At 40.9% G+C, this 21,327-nt stretch overlaps 4 protein-coding genes across 6 annotated transcripts in view; 2 read left to right on the forward strand and 2 right to left on the reverse strand.

Annotated features, from left to right (window-relative positions):
* LOC106965928 (olfactory receptor 1L8-like) overlaps positions 1-21,327 on the forward strand; it is a 412,015-nt gene that overhangs the window by 272,356 nt on the left and 118,332 nt on the right. The gene's annotated exons all lie outside the window — the stretch shown is intronic.
* On the forward strand, positions 4,965-6,375 carry LOC106965961 (olfactory receptor 1N1). The gene is given in 5 exon segments (XM_027034743.2): positions 4,965-5,656; positions 5,659-5,765; positions 5,768-5,824; positions 5,826-6,179; positions 6,181-6,375. Coding segments are annotated over 5 exon segments (933 nt in total). The 5' UTR covers positions 4,965-5,355; the 3' UTR covers positions 6,295-6,375.
* On the reverse strand, positions 13,227-14,168 carry LOC106965673 (olfactory receptor 1J4). The gene has a single exon (XM_015061749.3). The coding sequence runs from the start codon at positions 14,166-14,168 to the stop codon at positions 13,227-13,229; it is 942 nt and encodes a 313-aa protein (XP_014917235.3).
* LOC128312114 (olfactory receptor 1J2) lies at positions 19,705-20,692 on the reverse strand. The gene has a single exon (XM_053204667.1). The coding sequence runs from the start codon at positions 20,672-20,674 to the stop codon at positions 19,733-19,735; it is 942 nt and encodes a 313-aa protein (XP_053060642.1). The 5' UTR covers positions 20,675-20,692; the 3' UTR covers positions 19,705-19,732.

The following is a 21,327-nucleotide window of genomic DNA, read 5'->3' on the forward strand; positions in this document are numbered from 1 at the left end:
CATGATTCACTAATAATATAATTCTAGCTATTTGTGGCAACCCCCATTCCCAAGCTTCTCCAGAAAGTAAACCTCCCAGTTTCTAGCTGGGATAAGACAGGGATAGCATTCCCACAGGGTGGCGTGTAAAGAGTAATCTAAGGGACCTAGGTTTTCCTGAAATAACTGTCACCTCTTAGACTACCCTTTCACTCCTGGGTCCCACGGTACCAAGGGCTTCCAGTTTGTGGGCCTTTTTGAGGATTCTTTGGTGTGACAAGATTGATTCTTATATTTCACCTACTGCCAGTTTAGAATTCCACTTTTCCATATCTGTTCACTCATTAATGCCACATGGAGATAAAGAAAAATTGCAGCATATGGTGCTAAACATGCAAAGAAGACCTTATTCAATACTATTGGCAGGTGAAGATATGGAGAAAAGAGAACTCTTGTTCACAGTTGGAGGAATTCTAAGTCGGTGCAGGCATTATAGGAAACAGTATGGAGGTACCTCAAAAAATTAAAAATAGAACTACCATACAGTCCAACAATTCCACATCTGGTAATATACTTGAAGTAAATAAAACACTATGTCCAAGAGATATCCGCACTCCGTGTTTATTGCAGCATTATTGGCCACAGCCAAGACACGGAAACAATGGAAGTGTCCATCAGGAGATGAGTGATATAGAAGCTGTGAGACACACACACATACAGACACACACACAATGGAATACTCTTCAGCAATAAAAAAAAAGAATGGAATCCTTCCGTTTGCAAGAATACGAATGGACCTTAAGGATATTATGCTAAGTGAAGTAAGTCAGATGGAGAAAGACAAATACTGTATATGTGGCTCTCACTTACATGTGGAATTAAAAAAATACCAAAAAACCAAAAATCCCATACTTATAGACAAAGGAATCAGATTTATGGTTTCCAGAGGTAGGGGTTAGGAGTTCGGGGAGTTTGAATAAGGTAGTTAAAAGGTAGAAACTTTCAGTTATAAGATAAATAAGTACTGGGGATATAATATACAACATCATGCCCATAGTTAACACTACTGTGCAGTATATTTGAAAGCCGTTAAAAGAGTAGATCCTAAGAGTTCTCATCACAAGAAGAAAAGGCAATTTTTTCCTTTTTTTTTTTTTTTTGGTATCTATATGAGATGATGGATAAGTAAACTTACTGTGGTAATCATTTTACAATATATGCAAAGTCAAGTCACTATGCGCTACACCTTAAACTTATACAGTGTTGCATGTAAATTATATTTCAGTAAAACTGGGGGAAGAGATGATTACAGGAGGGGAAAAATACTGAACTCAATTCCACTGGAAAAATAAAAAAGGCAGGAGGACTTTTTTTTTAAAGTAAGCTCTACACCAAATGTGGGGCTTGGACTCATGACCCTGAGATCAAAGGTCACATGTCCTACTGACTGAGCCAGCAGGAGGATTTTTAACTGCTGGGGTGAGCTAGTGGAAAAGCACTGGAGGCTGTTATAAGGTTGGTTACTGTGATTAGACTGTGTTTGCTGACTGGCATCCACTAAAGTAGGGCTCCTACCCTTCCACAGAGACTGGGAGATAAGTATGTTCTTTCTTCACGATTGCATTTTAAAGAGATGGCTCCCAGGCCCTTAAGAAAGACATTCCCAGGTTGCACAACTGTCAAGAACATGAGAGAAGACTTATATCTCAAAGGGGCAGAGAAAAAAATTAACTCTGTAAGTCTTCTAAAGTAAAGCTCTAAGAAAGTGGAGGTCAGGGGCCCGCAGCCAGGAGAAACTGCCTACAGCTTTGTCAAGTTGAGGGCAATGTTAAGACCATCTTGATCACCACTCTCTCACTTCTCCCCTCACCACTCCCTTTCTACTTTTATCTGTCCTTGTGGGGTTTATGCCTTTTTAAAAAAATCACTTTACTTTTAGCAGAATTTTAGGAGAGTGTAAAATTAGATACGTGACTTTAAAAACATTTTTAACGTTTACTCATTTCTGAGAGACAGAGGCAGAGCACAATTGGGGGTGGGGCAGACAGAGACAGGGAGACACAGAATCTGAAGCAGGGTCCAGGCTCTGAGCTGTCAGCACAGAGCCTGATGTGGGGCTAGAACTGTGAGATCATGACCTGAGCCTAAGTTGGACACTTAACCGACTGAGCCACCCTGGCGCCCCAGGATACATGACTTTAATATAACATCTTTAACTGGAATCCCGAGAATTCTTTCAGAAATATATATCATATGCCTCTAAACTCTTTGCAGCAGCTTCCAGATTTCTTTATAGGAAGAAATTAGGAACAGGAATTTTGTTGCAAGTGAGAAAGCTAGGATATTTATTTACAGAGAAAGTGCATTTTTGCATGGACTGTGTACAAATCAATACAAACAGCACAACTCCTTAATGCTACCACTTAACAGAGAAAAAGTAACAGCTTCCAAAATTTTTTTAATGAAGCCAGTACTATACTAACTTGGTCTATTATGAGAGATTCAGACAGTAAATTGGGCAATTATGAATGTTAGCTCTAACAAGGCTCTAGGGAACTCTGTCCCATGGCTCCCTGTCTGCAGGTGCCCAAAGTGGAACCCTCTTCAGCTTTCTCCTGTTATTAGCCTGATGAGCCAGCTCCCTGTTTCTGAGTTTCTCAGTTCAGGTTTCAAAAGACAAACATAAAATACCTCAAAACTCCTGAATACCTGTGTTGAAGGGGATCAGGGTACCACATGTCCCAGAGCATCTTAAAAATCCAGTACAGAACTTCTTTGTTCCAGCTGATGAATGTAACTAAGATAACTCTGGCCTTCCCTTCAGATTTATCCTTGGCTTGGTTTTGCAATCCTTTGTTGATCTCTTAGGCTTCTTGTCTAGAATCCTTCTCTCTCTTGCTCTCTCACTCTTGCTCTTGCTCTCATTCTCCCTTTTCCCCTCTAAACTTATTTTTAACCTCAGCTTAGCAAGCTCTTTTTTGCTTCTGTATTTATTATTCTTGATCCTAAATTCTGATTCCAGTAAATCCCATTACAAACGTTGTCAAGAAGAATCTGAGCTCTTCCTACCTTCCTCCCAAATTAAGGACATCTGCAATGCCTTCTTCTTAGCAACCAGAGTAGCAGTAAGAAGAGAAACTTGAGACAAACTACAGGCTAGTAGTTATTGCCTTTGTAATATCCTCTCCATCATGTCGAAGCCAGCTCTTACTTGTTGGCAGACACAGTAGATGAGGAAGCAGTGGAGGTAAGTAAAGGGATCTTACTACCCTGTGATGACAGAGACACAGGTTGCCCTAAGGTTCAGGAAGCACCTCATTGTTGTCTCTAGGATCTACAAAGTTTTCTGAGACTTTAGACAGGATTAAGGATGAGAAACCCTTTTAGGGAAAGGAAGAACCAAAAGGTAGAACAAGAGATATTAGCACAAGGCCCTTGAGTACAGCTTTGGACACTTTTAGAGGATTTCTGATGTTAACTGGTTGGTAGTATAGACTGAGGGACCTCTATAGGAATAGTCTGATCAAGGGATTATATGCCAACAGAGATAATTAAAGAGATACAGGTCTTCCCTAAAATAAATTGCAATCTCTTTGAGGTCTCCAATGGAAATGAATGGACTCATTCACTAAAGGTAGGATCTGGATGCCAGGAACAGCATGTCTGCTGGTCTGCATCACCTTCCTCTTGAGAAGATACACATCAGTTGGGTCTTAAGAGAGTCTCCTGCCTCCAGGACATGGTTATTAGAATGTGCCCAGTTACAGAGCCTAACCTTTGTGAGGCATTACATTTGCCATTGAGAGATAGAGTAGGGGAGAAAATAGCTTGTGGCACCTGGTCTCTCAGGGTAAACAATATAGCTCTGAGATGTGTTCCCCAATTAGTGTAGGGTTCGGCAGTAGATAAATATGTGATGGTTCTCAGTTATTGCTCTTGCTAATGTTTGAAATATTAACTTCAAAATAGAAAAAAATCCTTCAATATATCTTGTATTGGTTTGGAGGTGGTTTTTTCTTTAGGTGTGGACTCTGAATAGAGATTGGGAGTAGGGATGTATTTAGATCTGTAAGATATTGATAAGAAAAATCATGAAAAATGGAAAGGTAGCTGACTGAACAGAAACAGTTCTAGTCTGAGAGCCTGGATACTCTGATTCTTATACTATCTCCCTCTAAGAAGCAGTGTTAACTTTTACAGTCATTTCACTTTTCCAAAACTTTGCTTAATCATCTATGAAGCATATGGAGCAGTTGAACTAAATGAAGTTTTCTTAATCCCTATTGAGCATCAAAATACCTGAGGAGGGTTTAGTTTTAGTTTTAGTTTTTTAAATACAGGTACCCAGACTATCTCATAGATAACTTAACTCAGTAGGTCTGAGGATTCTGTACTTTTAGAAATCATCTCACAGACCAATGTTTGAGGACCTCTGGACCAGATGATTCTGTAGGGTCTATCTCATTCGTAAACTTCATTGTTTTTCTATAAAAGACTAGTATCCAAGATAGAAAGGGCAAGCGAGGCTAAAGCTATGAAAGTAGAAATTTTGAGAGACTAAATGTTTGAAGGTATCTAGGTATTCTATCTGTATTGACTGATGATGCTGTCTCTGGTGTCCAATGCTATGGGTTGAAATTCTGTCCCTAATATTTATAAGCTATGAGTCCCTCTGTATGTTAGTCAATTCTCTTCCCTATACAATTGTAGGAATAATAATATCTGCTTCCTAGTGCTATTTAAGGAGTAAAGGAGATGATCTGTATGAAGCGCTTAGTACAGTGGCTGTTAAGTGTAGTAAGTGGCTGGTAAATGTCAGCTATGCGATGATGATGATGCCAATGACAAAAAACTCAAATACAAGAGGGAAAAAATACAGAACTCCTTATTTCCTATTTAAGAAGAAATGATACAGAAATAAAGGAACATGAGTTTATATGCCCTTCCCTGTAAAATGAGATATTGTGGTAGTTTAAAAAAATTGTATGAATTTTGGGGCTACCAAGAGAATGTAAAATTCAACTCATCTCAGTCTACTCATGTACTGGGCAAAGCAACGGTGAAGCTGATATGGGATGGTAGACCTCGTTCAAGGCTTGGTAATGCCAGGACTGAAAAGTACCCAGAGCCTCCTTAGAAGAGTATAAAATATTGACCAGAGGGAAAGATTTGAAAAGAAAGGAAGAATCTATGAGATTCCTAAAAAAGAGGAAAAAGAAGGAAATAGAGTCAGATTAGAAGTGAAGTCAGATTAGGGAAGATAATGAATATAAAGAGAGATTTGGAAGTTAGAAGATTTGAGAGTCATCACATGTAGAGTTCTAGAAGAAATCTAGCATCTAACTCTCCTCCCTAGCTTCCAGATGCTGCAGAGTCATGGAAAACCAATCCAGCATCTCTGAGTTTTTCCTCCAAGGAATATCCAAGTTACCAGAGCAAAAGCAGTTCCTCTTTGGAATTTTCCTGTGTATGTATCTTGTCACTTTAACTGGGAACATGCTCATCTTCCTGGCCATCAGATCAGACCCACACCCCCACACCTCCACGTACTTCTTTCTGACCAACCTGTCTTTTGTTGACATAGGTTTAACATCTTCCACAGTTACCAAGATGCTGGTAAATGTACAGACTCAACATCACACCATTTCCTATGCTGGTTGCCTCATACAAATGTATTTCTGATGTTTGGCGATCTGGAGAGCTTCTTCCTGGCTGTAATGGTGTATGACCATTATGTGGCCATTTGCCGCCCTCTCCACTACTCGACAGTCATGAGCCCCCAAGTCTGTGTGCCCTGCTGCTTGCATTGTGCTGGGTCCTCACCCACACTGTTGCCCTGACTCACTGTTGCCCTCCTCATAGCTTGGCTGTCCTTCTCTGTTGCTGGGGAAATAGCTCACTTTTTCTGTGACATAACTCCTATCCTGAAGCTGTCATGTTCCGACACTCACATCAGCATGTTGATGGTTTTTGCCATAGGAGGCACAGTACTCATTGTCCCCTTTATCTGCATTGAAATCTCCTACATCCACATTATATTGGCCTTCCTAAGGGTCCAAACTCCTGGTGCAGAAGGCAAGGCCTTTTCCACCTGTAGTTCCCATCTCTGTGTCATCTGTGTGTTCTATGGGACGCTCTTCAGTGCCTACTTGTGCCCTGCCTCTGTTGCCTCTGAAGAGAAGGACATGGCAGCAGCTGCAAGTGTACACTGTGGTGACCCCCATGTTGAGCCCCTTTATCTATAGACTGAGGAACAAGGACATGAAGGGTGCCCTTAAGAGGCTCCTCAGTCACAGGAGAATTTTATCCTCTTAGATGCAGTGATGGTGGCTTTTCATTAAAGCCACAAACTTGGCTTCAGTTTTGGGTCTGCCACATACTAGCCATAAGATTGTAGTCCCATTACCTATCCACTCTGAGCCTTAGTCTTCTCATCTATAAAATGGAGATAGTTACCTCTATCCTCCAGTAAGGTGATTGGAGGACTAGATGAACTGAGATAAACTCTGAAGTGCATTTTGTATAGTGACAAATAATAGTAGGTTTTCAATAAGTGAAAGCTATTTTTATTACTGCTGTAAGTTTTCATCCTTGCCCCCACTCAAAAAGTCAAAACAATCCTTTCTCTGAGATTCACTCATTCAACAAATATCTACCAGACCCCTGCTAGGTGCTGGGAGCTAAGTGCTAAGAGCTAAGGAACTTAAGTTTCTTAAGTGCATGGGATAAGACCAAGTCCCTGCTTTCATAACACTTCCATTTTCAGATTATTGATTTGCCAATCATAAAAAAAATTGGGGGCTGTCTTGGTGGTAGCATTAAATGGAGGTAAAGATGAAATAAATAAAGGACAGAGGTTACTTTCCAGGAGATGCAGACTAGATAAAGGGTTCCACATCAGAAGACTGAAGTTCAGAGTTGAGATTTCTGTACTGGTTGCCCCACTTCACACAGTTTGCCAAGATTTTACCAGAAAGGATGAATTCTTTGTGCTGTCTCTTCCCTTTGATGGTCAGAAATGCTCAATGCCAGCACCCTTTAATGACTTAAAAGGTGTGAACACTGTAACCATCTTTGTTTGCTTCCAGGTTTGCCTTTAGATCTAAAAAAGAGGCATCCACCACATAACTTAGTTGCAGAGTTGGAAAAAGTTTATAAGCAAATAAGTTTTCTTCTGCCTCTAAGAACCCTAGAAATATTTGAAATATGATTTTTTTTAGAGAGAGAGTGCAAGCAGTGAAGGGGCAGAGGGAGAGCGAGAGAGAGAAAGAGAGAAAGAGAGAGAATCCCAAGCGGCCCCATGCCCAGTGCAGAGCCTGACCTGGGGCTTGATCTCATGACCATGAGATGACCTGAGCCAAAATCAAGAGTTGTATGCTTAACCAACCCAGGCACCCCTAAAATATTATTATTTAAAAATAAGAGCCATACAAATATCATATGACTTCACTCATATGAGGACTTTAAGAGACAAAACAGATGAACATAAGGGAAGGGAAACAAAAATAATATAAAAACAGGGAAGGGAACAAAACATAAGAGACTCATAAATATGGAGAACAAACACAGGGTTACTGGAGGGGGTGCGGGAGGGGGGGATGGGCTAAATGGGTAAGGGGCATTAAGGAATCTACTCCTGAAATCACTGTTGCACTATATGCTAATTTGGATGTAAATTAAAAAAAATTAAATTAAATTAAAAAAAAATAAGAGCCACATAATTTAAATTCCTTACATTTCTCTGGTATGACGAAGTATCTACTAGCTACCCAAATCCCATTCCCCATTGCACTTTTTTTCTCAGATTCAACCTATCTTAAAATGTTCCATGATTCCTCTATTTATTTAAACAAATAATTTTTGAGCATTGCCCACACAATCAAACGGTTCCAGACTTCCACAGTTGGTGAGCACAAATGCAAATTGTGTCAAGCCACATGCCACATCTTAGTACTTGAGTTTTCCATTTGTTTGATAACCTGAATCAGGACTTGACTTTTTTCTCTAGATCTCCTTTCCAGATAATTCTCTGTAGGAGTCCTTGGTAGGGCCGGGGGGAGAGGGCATTCTTATAGTCAGGGCTGGAGCTGGTGGCCACCCAGGAGTCCTTCTCTTTTGATTTCCTTAGTTTGCACCTCTTCTTTCATTCTATTGACATCTAATGTTCTAGATTGTGGGCCACAGAAGGCCTAGCTTTATTCTGTCCTTTGAACTGGCAAGAAAAATACCTTCTACTTCTCATGATCAGTTATTTCAGGAGAGGGTCCGTTGGAAGAGTTCTAAGGCCTGATGACATAACCCCTGGATACGAGGAAGGCTGAGGTGTAAGATTACTGGATACAGCTCCACACTATCCCTGCCATCAGTGTCCCCTTGATGTCCTGAACCTGCTGCTCAAACTGGCCCAATTAGCCCTACCTTCTGGTTTCTCTAGATGGTGGTTTCTCTAGATGGTCTTCTAGTTTCTTTCTCCATTCTGAGCCTCACGGAATCTTAATCCAGTGGCAGTGCAGACATGTTGTAACCCTGTTTGGGGCTTTCCCACAGGCCCCAAGCAGACTAAGAGATGAGACTACATGTCTGTTTGGTTTCCCCAATATCATTGTGTCAGTTAGCAATTAAGTCAGCATAGAGTGTACAAAGATCCACCTGGGGACTCTATTACCTGTCACTGTTGAGTAGTCTAACATTCTTAGGTCCTACACAGTCAAAATAGTTACCACTGTATTCAAAGTTCCAAATTTATTCTTCTTTTGATACATCCTAGTATACCCACCCCAATCCCCATATTCACACTTCTGTTCCTTTAAGGTCACCCGTTTTAAGTAGAGTTAATATGATGTTGACAATAAAATAATTCACCCTGAATTATTTGTAAATACATATTATTTATAAGTCTTTTCATGTAGGTAGTGTCATGTGAGTAGGATGTGCTTTCAATCGGGATTGAGTTGGGGGTGATAATGAAGAGCTTTCAAATTTGCCTATTTATGGTATTTGCCTGCCTTTTGCTTGGAATCTTAAATTTTTTTTTAATGTTTATTCATTTTTTGAGAGAGAGAGAGAGAGAGAGAGAGAGAGAGAGAGAGAGAGAGCATGAGTGGGGAGGGGTAGAGAGAAGGAGACACAGAATCTGAAGCAGGCTCCAGGCTCTGAGCTGTCAGCACAGAGCCCAACACAGGGCTCAAACTCATGAACTTCTAGATCATGACCTGAGCCAAAGTTAGATGCTTAACTGACTGAGCCACCCAGGAGCCCCTGGAACCTTTTTTTTAAAAAGCAGGTGGTGGGGTACCTGGTGGCTCAGTTGGTTAAGTGTTCAGCTTTGGCTCAGATTATGATCTCACGATTCACGGGTTCGAGCCCTGCATCGGGCTGTCGGGCTCTGTGCTGACAGTTCAGAGCCTGGAGCCTGCTTCAGATTCTGTGTCTCCCTCTCTCTCTGTCCCTCCCCTGCTCACACTCTGTCTCTGTCTCTCAAAAAATAAACATTTAAAAAAAATTTTTTAAATAAATAAAAAATTAAAAAAACAGGTGGTTAGAAACTTGTTTCCTCCAATCAACAAAACTAAAAGGTAACCAACGGAATGGGAAAAAATATTTGCAAATAACATATTGAATGAAGGGTTAGTATCCAAAATCCATAAAGAATTTGTGAAATTCACCTAAAAAAACAAATAATCCAGTGAAGAAATGGGCAGAAGACATGAATAGACACTTTTCCAAAGAAGACATCCAGATGGCCAACAGACACATGAAAAGATGCTCAACATCACTCATCATCAGGGAAATACAAATCAAAACCACAGTGAGATACCACCTCACACCAGTCAGAGTGACTAAAATCAACATCTCAGGAAACGACAGATGCTGGCGAGGATGTGGAGAAACGGGAACCATTCTGCACTGTTGGTGAGAATGCAAATTGGTGGAGATGCTCTGGAAAACAGTGTTGAGATTCCTCAAAAAATTAAAAATAGAACTACACTAAAACCCAGCAATAGCACTACTAGGGAATTTATCCAAAGGATACAGGAGTAGTGATTCATAGGGGCACATGTATCCCAATGTTTATAGCAGCGCTTTCAACAATAGCCAAATTATAGAAAGTGCCCAAACGCCCATCAAGTGATGAATAGATAAAGAAAATGTGGTTTATGTATACAATGGAATACTACTTGGCAATGAGAAAGAATGAAATCCTCTTCATTTGCAGCAAATTGGATGGAACTGGAGGATATTGTGCTAAGTGAAAGAAGTCAGTCAGAGAAAGACAGATATCATGTTTTCACTCATATGTGGAACTTGAGAAACTTAACAGAAGACCTGGAGGAAGGGAAGGGGAAAAAAGTAGTTACAAACCGAGAGTGAGGGAGGCAAACCATAAGACACTCTTAGATACAGAGAACAAACTAAGGGTTGATGGGGCAGGGAGGGGAAAATGTGGGATGCGCATTGAGGAGGGCACTTGTTGGGATTAGCATTGGGTATTGTATATAAGCGATGAACCACAGGAATCTACCCTCAACACCAAGAGCACACTGTATGTTAGCCAATTTGACAATAAATATATTTAATAAAAATCTTGTTTCCCCACTTCTAAAAGACTTTTTTAATGTTTACTTATTTATTTTGAGAGAGAGAATCAGAAGCGAGTGGGAGAGGGGCAGAGAAAAAGTGAGAGAATTCCAAGCAGGCTCTGTGCACTGTCAGCGCAGAGCCCGATGTGGGGCTCAATCTCATGGACTGCAAGATCAGGACCTGAGCTGAAATCAAGAGTTGGACGCTCAACTGACTTTTAAAAGATTTTAAAGCCTGATCAAAATTATTCGAAGTGCCTAGCCTTCATTATGTTCTTAAATATCAGTTTACAGAAACAGAAATCCAGAACAATCCTATTCTACCACCTACTTCCCATTAATTACCAAGACCACTCTAGTCTACCTTCTAAGATATTCTTTTGTCTGTCCCCATGCCATTGTCTTCATTCAGGCCTTCATCATCTGTGACCTGGATGCACAATAACCTTCTGATTGAGCTCTCTGTCTCTAGGCTCTCCAATTCATTGCCAACCCATGTGGTACATTTGTTACCTGAATAGTCTTCTAGGATACAAATGTAACCTTCCCCAGGTTTAATCCCTACTGCACCCCATCCCCAGCAAATGGTGCCCAGTCACTTGAAAGGCAATGTCTTAAGTCCCCAACAGAACATCCTAACCCCTTCACCATATAGTCCTTATCTGACTGTCTAGACTCATCTCTTGCCCCCCTCAACTCATACACACATATGCTTTAGCAACACCCACTTTTTACATTTTCCTGAACTATGCTATTTCAGTGCCCTCATTCACTCTGTTCTCTCTGCCAAGACTGCCATTTCTCTCATTAGGCATCATCATCCTGAACATCTTTCAAAACCCAGCTACAGGACTACCTCCTCTGTAAAGCTTTTGGTGATATCCAGGCAGCGTTAACTATATCCTCCCTATGCTACTGCCATTTATTATATTTAGGCCATTGTCTCTAAGTTCATTATCCTCAACTGAAAAATGCAGATAATAATGTACATGCTTCATAGGATTATTATGAGCACTAAAAAAGATAATAACAGATAAAGCTTTTAATTGCATGCCCAACACAGTAACATGCTCAATAAGCACAATTATTATCAATAGTATTATATTAAAGCACTTTTTAATATTCCTGTATATTTTTAGCTCACCTGTCTCTACACCACTAGACTGTTCCCTTCTTTTGCATGGAGGTTGTATCCTTATCCAGCTGTGTACGACAAGGTCTAGACACACTGACGTAGAGTAGGTAACTTGCAAAATAGCTAATGAGTGACAGAATCTATATGATAGGCAAACTATAAAAGACTCTTAAAAACTGAGAATAAACTGAGGGTTGATGAGGGGTAGGAGGGACGGGAGGGTGGGTGATGGGCATTGAGGAGGGCACCTGTTGGGGATGAGCACTGGATGTTGTATGGAAACCAATTTGACAATAAATTTCGTATTAAAAAATAAAAAAATAAAAGGTTTAGGAGATACCTTCTTTAAAAGTATTTACAGTTCTATATCATGAAGGAAAAGCATATAAAATGTCCCTGATAACTTCTAACCACTGATTTTTTTTAAATACAGGTTTTGGTTCATAGAAAAAAAAAAAAGAAGGTCTCACTATTTTTCTGGTATTTACTCTATCCTAAATGAAAATAAATTAAAATGTATTGAGTCCCTCCTGATTTCATTTATAGCTTCTTTCTCAAAGAATAACTTTCCAATATCACCCAATTTCTCCTTCCCCCTAGCTCCCAGCAATCACCATTCTATATCTGCTTCTCTAAATAGGACTATTTTAGATTCCACATAAAAGTGAGATCATGCAGGATTTGTCTTTCTGTGTCTGACTTATTTCACCTAGTATATTGAACAAAGTTCAGTTATGCATGATGAAAAAGTTTTTGAGAACTAATGTACAGCAAGATGACCACAGATATCAATACTGTATTGTATACTTGACATTTGCTAGGTGAATGTATCTTTTTTTTTTAATTTTTTTTTCAACGTTTATTTATTTTTGGGACAGAGAGAGACAGAGCATGAACGGGGGAGGGGCAGAGAGAGAGGGAGACACAGAATCGGAAACAGGCTCCAGGCTCTGAGCCATCAGCCCAGAGCCTGACGCGGGGCTCGAACTCCCGGACCGTTGAGATCGTGACCTGGCTGAAGTCAGACGCTTAACCGACTGCGCCACCCAGGCACCCCTAGGTAAATGTATCTTAAATTCCCTCACCACACACACAAAAATAAAACGAAATGTTAACTATGTGGAGGTGATAGGTATATCAATTAGCTTGAAATGGCAATCATTTCACAACATATACATATCAAAACATAAAGGTGTACACTTTAAATACGTATAACATTTATATGTCAATTATACCTCAATAAACTATTTTTTGAAAAGAACTAATAAATTCCCAGGAAATAAGGGGCGAAACATACATTGTATTAGCTACATGATATCACAATCTAATAGACAAGAGTAGTAATCAATGATATCAACTAAGAATTCACAGCCTCTACTAAAGAGTTGGTAGGAAAAGAGTGAATAACTGTAACAATGTAATTGAAGTTGTCAAATATATACTGAGCACCTATTCCATGCTAGGCTTAAGATTAGCGGTCTAGCATCTGGGGATATGTGATTACCTATGTCTGTTATAAAGACGAGCAGATGTCACCGACATAAGACTATTGGCCTGTTGAGGAGTTTCTCCAGGGACCCTTTCATGTCTCTGTTCCTTAGGCTATAAATGAAAGGGTTAAGCAATGGAGTGATCACTGTGTACATCACAGAGGCAATAATGTTCTTGTCACTGGAACTGCTGGATGAAGGGAAAAAATACAGCCCAATGATTGTTCCGTAATACAAAGATACCACAGAGAGGTGGGAGCCACATGTGGACAAGGCTTTGCAGATCCCCCTGGTAGAGGGAACCTTCAAGATGGTGGCCCCAATATGGCCATAAGAGATCAAGATGCAAATTAGTGGGATAGTAATGACTGCCACACCTGCTGTGAAAATGACCAGCTCATTAAGGGAGGTGTCTGAGCAGGAGAGCTTGAGCAGGACACCAAGGTCACAGAAGAAATGGGGGATGGCATTGTCAGCACAAAAGGACAGCTGGGCCAAGAGGAGGGTGTGAGACAGGGCACTGGCACAGGACAGGATCCAAGATACAGCTACTAGTAAGATACACACCCCCTCTCTCATGATGGTGGTATAGTGGAGTGGGTGACAGATAGCCACATACCGATCATATGCCATTGATGTGAGAAGAAAATTGTCCAGATCAGTAAAAAATATGAAAAAATACATCTGTGTTACACAGCCTGTGTAGGGGATGGATTGATCCTGAAAGTGCATGTTTATCAGCATCTTGGGGACGGTGACAGATGAGAAGGAGACATCAGTGAGGGCCAAGTGGCTGAGGAAGAAGTACATAGGGGTGTGGAGGCGAGAGTCCAGCCTGGTGAGCAGGATGATGAGCAGGTTCCCCAGCACCGTGGTCAGGTACACGCCCAGGAATAGGGTGAAGAACATGGCCTGCTGCTCTGGCCGGATGGGGAGCCCCAGGAGGAGGAACTCAGATGTGCTGCTCTGGTTCTCAGGCCTCATGTTCACCTTCTGCTCTGGGTAAAAGGACAGTGAAAAAGCAGAAATCAATAGATGTTAATTTAACCTCAGGCAGATAAAAATGAGATCCTTTTTACTGGTGAATATGCCAGTGTCTGTCCGCATCGCCATGTCTCAACAAATTTTTAAAAACTGGATGGTGTTTATCATGTAAAATGAGAGAATTTGCCAACAGAGAAGACAGTTTGCCATAGAAGAAAAAGTGGCTCAACTGGCATTTTTCACCATCCAGGGGACAGGCAGCCCAGGCCACAATGTATTTTCATAGCTATGTCTAGTCAGTAAAGAGAAAGCCTTGCACTGTCTTAGCAGGAACTATTAAGCTAAAATCTCCCTAATTTCTCTTCCATTTCTGTATGTTTAAAGACAATTGTCAGGTTAGACTTAACTTTCAAGTTGTAAGGTTTTGAAATCTGACTCCAAATCCATTAATAAGTAAAATATAAGGAGAAGGTTTCAACAAATTGGGATTCCATCTTCCCAAAGGTAAGTGGATCAAAAGTAAATATCCAAAATTTCCATAATGTATAAAGGTCAAAGAAAACATATCTGTCGATTGAACTCAGAAATTCTCAGAGCTCCGTCTTGCAAGAGCACTGTTTAAAAATGCAAAAATATTGCTGACAGTTATATATTTATTGCTAGGAATTACATTTATCAGCACTTCTTTAGATCATTTTCCAATTTCTTCATGATTCAATGAGCTTGCATGACACGATGAAAATACACAATTCATAATAGAAACAGCTGTTATTGGGCACCTGGGTGGCTCAGTCAGTTGAGCGTCTGACTTCAGCTCAGGTCATTACCTCGCGGTTCATGAGTTAGAGCCCCACATCGGGCTCACTGCTGTCAGCCTGTCAGCGCAGAGCCTGCTTTGGATCCTCTGTCCCCCTCTCTTTGCCCCTCCCCCACTTGCACTCTCCCCCCGAATAAATAAATAAATATTAGAAAAAAAAAGAGAAAGAGCTGTTATCAAGAGAGGTCAAAGAGGCGCCATGATATGCCCCCTGCTCCTTTTTTTAGCTTCCTCATTTGGGCTCTTGGCATCTTGAACTACAGCTCTGGATAATCAGCCCTGTAAAAATTCTACACATGTCCAGGAGGTTTTGTTTCTTACAAAATCTATTTGTGTTCTCCCTCAACCACTGCTATTTACCCATTAAAATAGTCTAAAGCCTAAACTACCAAATCCTGCAAAGCAAGTAGGAAAAGATATTTATGACCTCACTGTGTCTTAATTAAAAGTTCCTTTAAGACAAAAATCAATGTCAAATGCCTATATCTGCCTACATACAGTATGTAAATGCAGGATGTTAGGATTGCATTATAGTAGTTGTTAACTGAAAGAAAAATTCAGAAGAGCTTTATACAGGTGGGTTTAAAATCCCTTGCTTCTTTAGGCTGATGAATTGAGCATACTACTACTCCATCTGGGTATACTATCTTCTTTTTTAAACTTACTGAAAAGCTGCCAACACAAGAGAGTTCTAGGTGGGCCAGTAGAGAAGAGTGACTGGCCCAGGCTCCTAATCTGTGTCTGCTCACTCCAGCATTTTGGACTGTTGGCTATGATGTTAAAGATAGAGCCCCATGTCTGAGTGCAGTGTGGTGTATCAGACAAGCAATGCAATTAGAAATAGATTCACATTCTGGCAATACTATTTCATGTTTGTGAGTTCTGGGCAAGTGACCCATTTTGAGTCTCAATTTTCTTATCTCTAAATTGGAGATATGATGGGGCGCCTGGGTGGCTCAGTTGGTTAAGCGTCCAGCTTTCAGTTCAGTCATGATCTCACAGTCTGTGAGTTTAAGGTCCACATAGGGTGGGCTCTGTTTTGACAGTTCAGAGCCTGAAGCCTACTTTGGATTCTGTGTCTCCCTCTCTCTCTGCCCTTCCCCTGCTTGTGCTCTCTCTCTTTCTCTCTCTCTCTCTCTCTCTCTCTCTCTCTCTGTGTCTCTCAAAAATAAATAAACATTAAAAAAATTTTTTTAATTGGAGATATGACTATGAGCCTCAGTCATGAGAAAATTGTGAATATTAATAAGATAATATTGGTGAAACACCATGCAGATTGTTGGCACAAATCAATGTTAGTTTCCTGCCCTCCATGTCATGAGACCCCTTTATTTCTCCCTCCTGACTGCTCCCTCCCCTCAATAGGCAGATATTGAGCAGAGTTCAGGTGCCACAAAGCCACTTCATTGTGGGATTATGACCTGATGCAGGCAAAGGCCATAGACGCAATGATGAAGTTGGAAATACAGGCAAGGGGCCAACTACATCTGCCTGGTAGAAAATGAGACCTCCACTATCCCACACTTCTGGACTTCTTCCACCTTCCCTCCATTCTCTCTGCTTTCCCTCATGCTTTATAAATAGGGCTACTCCTTTCTGAACTAGTAAATTTATCTAGTCTATGAGATTTGGTATTTTAATAAAAATTCCTTGGATACAATTTGATAATATCTCTTTTTTTTCTGCATAAACCTTTTATAAAGATCATATATGGACTCTTACTCCACCGCACTCAGCCTTCTGGCCAATAATACCTCAACCACCACTTACTGAGAACTGATATTTCTTTGACAGTGAGGCTGTGTGCTGTCGAAGGCAAAGCATGGGCTTTGGAACCAGACAGAGTGGATTAAACTCACCTTTCCACCATTTGTCAGATCTATGTCTTTGGACAAGGCATTGTACCTGTTGGAGTCTCAGGGTTTCCTTCCTAAAATTGGGATTCTAGTCCCTGAGTCAAAAAGAATTAAACAAGGGGTCCTACATGTGGCTATGTTGTTCCTGTTCCATATAAAATGCAAAGAACTCTAGTGAAGAAACTCAAGGTCTTATCTTCAGTGGAACACAGTAAATGTAACTGAGGTAGAAAATCTTTCCTGGGCCCAAGGTTTGACACATTCAATGAATGTATGAGACTGTACTAGGGATTTCAGGGAGGAAATCATCAACTTCTAACGAAGAGCTGTAATACAGGTGCTGTGTGAATGAAAAGAGGAACCAAAGCTCTCTAGGCAAAAGTTGCCTTTCAAATATACTTCTAAGTGGAAACAGCAGTGCTGTCTAAAGGGGAGGTGGTGATCAGGGACTTTGGAGAGAAGCATTGGGAAGGGCTGGTTGACACCGCATGCACTAAGAACAACTATGAACTAAGCACCATTAACACTAAGCAAATAAGAACTAAGATTCTGACAGCTAGAACTTGAATGATGAGATGGGGCCCCCAGCTTGAATCTGGGGATATGCCCACTAATCTTACACAGCCAGCTGATTCTGTTCCTCATTTCCCCAAGGTTCAGGGTTAAAGGTCCAAGAGTCAGTGGCCAGTGGTGATTGTGGTATCCCTCTCTTTAGGAACTAGTAATAGAAAGTGGGTTCAGTGAGAGCACTGAGAAGTGATGAGCACCTGTGTCTATGTGCATGCATGCGCACACACACACACACACACACACACACACACACACACACACCTGCTCCTGATGACAGATACCCAGTTCTGCTCTGAACTTTATGCTCAAGTCCTCTGGCTCCTGGGAGTGTGGACTTGGTTTCTCAGCTTCTCTGCAGGACACCCAGAGACCAGATTTAGCCTACAACTTCTGTGATCCTAACCCTTTCACTGACACAAAGCAAAATCATAAGCCTGGAGCTTACTCTGCTCAATTCACCAGCTTCAGAAGTGGAGATGTGAAGACTCCACTATACTCACCAGGCAAAGAGCCCAAGGGGACAGGGCACAAAGCTCTTGATTAGAGACATGCATTAAAAATGTATTAATTGCTCAGTACTCTTCTTACTCCCTCCAGGACAGAAGCCCTAGTCAGTGTCCCTAAACTTTGATGTTCAGCAGAATCACCTGGGAGTTTTTAAAGAGGCAGATCCCAGCTCCATCCCCAGAGATGCTCATCCATGAGATCTGGGGCCAGGTTATTCTAACACAGATGGTTCTAAGGGCAGACTTTGAAGAAACACTGTCCTTAGGAAAAATATCAGGATGTAAGCCCAAAAGGAGATGTGGAGAGACCTCTTCACTGACCCTTGCCTGCCAGATTTGTTTCCCCTAGTTAGGTCATAGCTTGGGATGTTGTAGACTACCACAACTTTCATGATTTAAGTCTTTACAGCACTTGTCTTCAAATTGTAGTTCACAGATCTGCAGCATCCGCGTCATATGGAAACTTATGAGAAATGAAAACTTGGCGGTCCCATCCCAGAACTACTGAATTGGAACTCATGGTGGTAGATTCCAGGAACCTGTGTTTTAACAACCCTTCAGGATTTTTTTTTAATTTGAGTACAGTTGACACACAATGTCACATTAATTTCAGGTATACAAAACTGATTCAACTTCCCTATACGTCATGCTGTGCTTACCACAAGTGTAGATACCACCTATCAGCGTACAACACTCTTACAGTACCATTGACTGTATTCCTTATGCTGTACCTTTTATTCCTGTGACAGGAATGCATGCTCAAGTTTGACAAGCTTTACTTTTATTCTTCACCTGGGAAGGTAGAATGTCCATGGATAGTCAGTGCTAAATCTGGAGTGGCATTTGTAGGAAAGCAATAACACTTTCAGAGTCTATGCACTATAATTTGGTTATATTTACACAGGAGGCCAGCATGAAGCATGCTTTCATTAATGATTGTATATGGGGGCTAAGCAGCAACTATCACACAGTACTGGCAAAGGGGAGCTGGCAAGTCTTGGTTTACAACAGGGCCCTCCATCTGCAGAGTGGTTACTGTAACATTTTATACCATGGACAGAGAGTAATACACTTCCTCTTATTCAAGTGACAAGCAGTTTGGATACTTTGATTTCAATAGATCCATAAAGATGGAAATAAAACCTGTTTAGGATACATAAGAGAGTATAGTGAAATGATATATCTAATTCTTTAGATTCTAGGGTGTGTTAAAGCCTGAGATTATAGGCCCAAAATATAAGGCTTCCAAAATCTCCTAAACAAGGGATAGTGCAACCGTATGTCATGGTATTATGAATCCCCCCAAGTTGCAGAAATAAGTAGTAAAACTAACCTCGTATTTGCTGATCAAAAGTTATTTATAAAGGAGAGCATTGTTAATAAGGGAATGAAATTCTGGTCAGTAAATATTTACCAAGTATATCAACATGTTACCGTTTGTCTTAGGGTTTGAAACATTCAAGTTTTGAGAAATATTCTAATGGAAAATTAAATACACAAGATCAACCAAAAGGAGGTTCCGATTTAAATAAATGTCACACTGGGGCGCCTGGGTGACTCAATTGGTTGGGCGTCTGACTTCGGCTCAGCTCACGACCTCGCTGTTTGTGGGTTTGAGCCCTGAGTCGGGCTCTGTGCTGACAGCTCAGAGCCTGGATCCCGCTTTGGATTCTGTGTTTCCCTCTCTCTCTGCCCCTCCCCTGCTCATGCTCTCTCTCTCTCTCTCTCTCTGTCTCTCAGTAATAAATAGATGTTAAAAATTTTTTAAATAAATAAATAAATAAATAAATAAATAAATAAATAAATGTCGCAAAATCACCGTGATAAAGATGTTGCCCTACCCAAGAGTTTCCCCAGGGCTTCTTTCATGTCCCTGTTCCTAAGGCTGTAGATAAAGGGGTTCAACATGGGTGTGACCACTGTGTACATGAGAGCCACAATGATGTCCTTGTCAATGAAATTGCTTAATTTGGGGAAAAGATACTGCCCAAATATTGCCCCATAATACAGAGACACTATAGAAAGGTGGGAGCCACATGTGGACAGTGCTTTGCAGATCCCCTTGGTGGAAGGACCTTTCATGATGGTGGCCCCAATGTAACCATAAGATACCAGAATACATATGAATGGCAGGGTAATGACCACCACCCCTACTGTGAACATGACCAACTCATTGAGGACGATGCCTGAACAGGATATCTTAAGCAGGGCACCAAGGTCACAGAAGAAATGGGGGATGGCATTGTCAGCACAGAAGGATAACTGGGTGAGGAGAAGGGTGTGGGAAAGAGAGCTGGCACAGGACAGGATCCAAGATATAGCCACTAGTAAGGCACACAGCTCTTCCCTCATGATGGTGGTATAATGAAGAGGGTGACATATAGCCGCATAGCGATCATATGCCATTGATGTAATAAGGAAGCTGTCCAGGTCAGTAAAAAATAAAAAAAAATACATTTGTGAAATACACCCTTCATAGGGGATGGATTTGTACTTAGCATGCATGTCCATCAACATTTTTGGGACAGTGACAGATGAGAAGGAGACATCAGTGAAGGCCAAGTGGCTGAGGAAGAAGTACATAGGGGTGTGGAGGTGAGAGTCCAGCCTGATGAGCAGGATGACAAGCAGGTTCCCCAGCACTGTGGTCAGGTACATGCCCAGGAACAGGGCGAAGAACATGGCCTGCTGCTCTGGCCGGATGGGGAGCCCCAGGAAGAGGAACTCGGACACGCTGCTCTGGTTCTCCCTCCTCATGATACTCTTTCCTCTGCTGGGAATGAAGCATGGTTGAAAATATTAAGGACTCTGAAATAATCATTTTTAGTAGTCATATGAAAAATATGTGTGTTTTGGAAAGTGGGAAACTTAACCTGTTTCTGACATATTTTCTTTTATGTTGGCACATAAAGGAATTAGTAAAATTGTTGAAGAACTGTTATTGGGAGCCAGTTTTTCTTGGTTCACCTACAAACCAGAATTCTTGCATCTGTGACACTGAGGACCAGACCATGGAGTATGATGTGTCAGCCATGTTATTGCCCCAAGAATGCTCTGTGCTGAGTATTCCAAATCCTCAACCACAGCACAGCAAACTTCAGAAGATTTGACTTCACCACCCGTTGTTAAATTTCAGATGGGAGGTGAACTTTTCATATAAATGGACACAAAGATTAGCATTGTTTTAATTAAAGGACATTCATCAGTATACATATATTTTGTTTATATCAATTCAGTAGAGGGTTCTTAAGAGACTCTGAATTATGTTGATGCATTTCCCTTCTGCACTGAAGAGAAATTTTTTTCTTAAAAACCTGTAGTTCCTCTTTAAAACTTAAATGACTTCTTCCCCTGTTTAAAAATTTGAAGTGTAACAACTTTAATATGGCTTAAAGATCCTGAAAAATCTG

Source organism: Acinonyx jubatus, chromosome D4 (assembly GCF_027475565.1).
Source record: "Acinonyx jubatus isolate Ajub_Pintada_27869175 chromosome D4, VMU_Ajub_asm_v1.0, whole genome shotgun sequence".
Classification (NCBI taxonomy): Eukaryota; Metazoa; Chordata; class Mammalia; order Carnivora; family Felidae; genus Acinonyx; species Acinonyx jubatus.

What these genes read in the sequence shown, in the direction of transcription:
- LOC106965673 (XM_015061749.3), bottom strand. Translation starts at nt 14,168, where the DNA reads ATGAGGCCTGAGAACCAGAGCAGCACATCTGAGTTCCTCCTCCTGGGG.
- LOC128312114 (XM_053204667.1), bottom strand. Translation starts at nt 20,674, where the DNA reads ATGAGGAGGGAGAACCAGAGCAGCGTGTCCGAGTTCCTCTTCCTGGGG.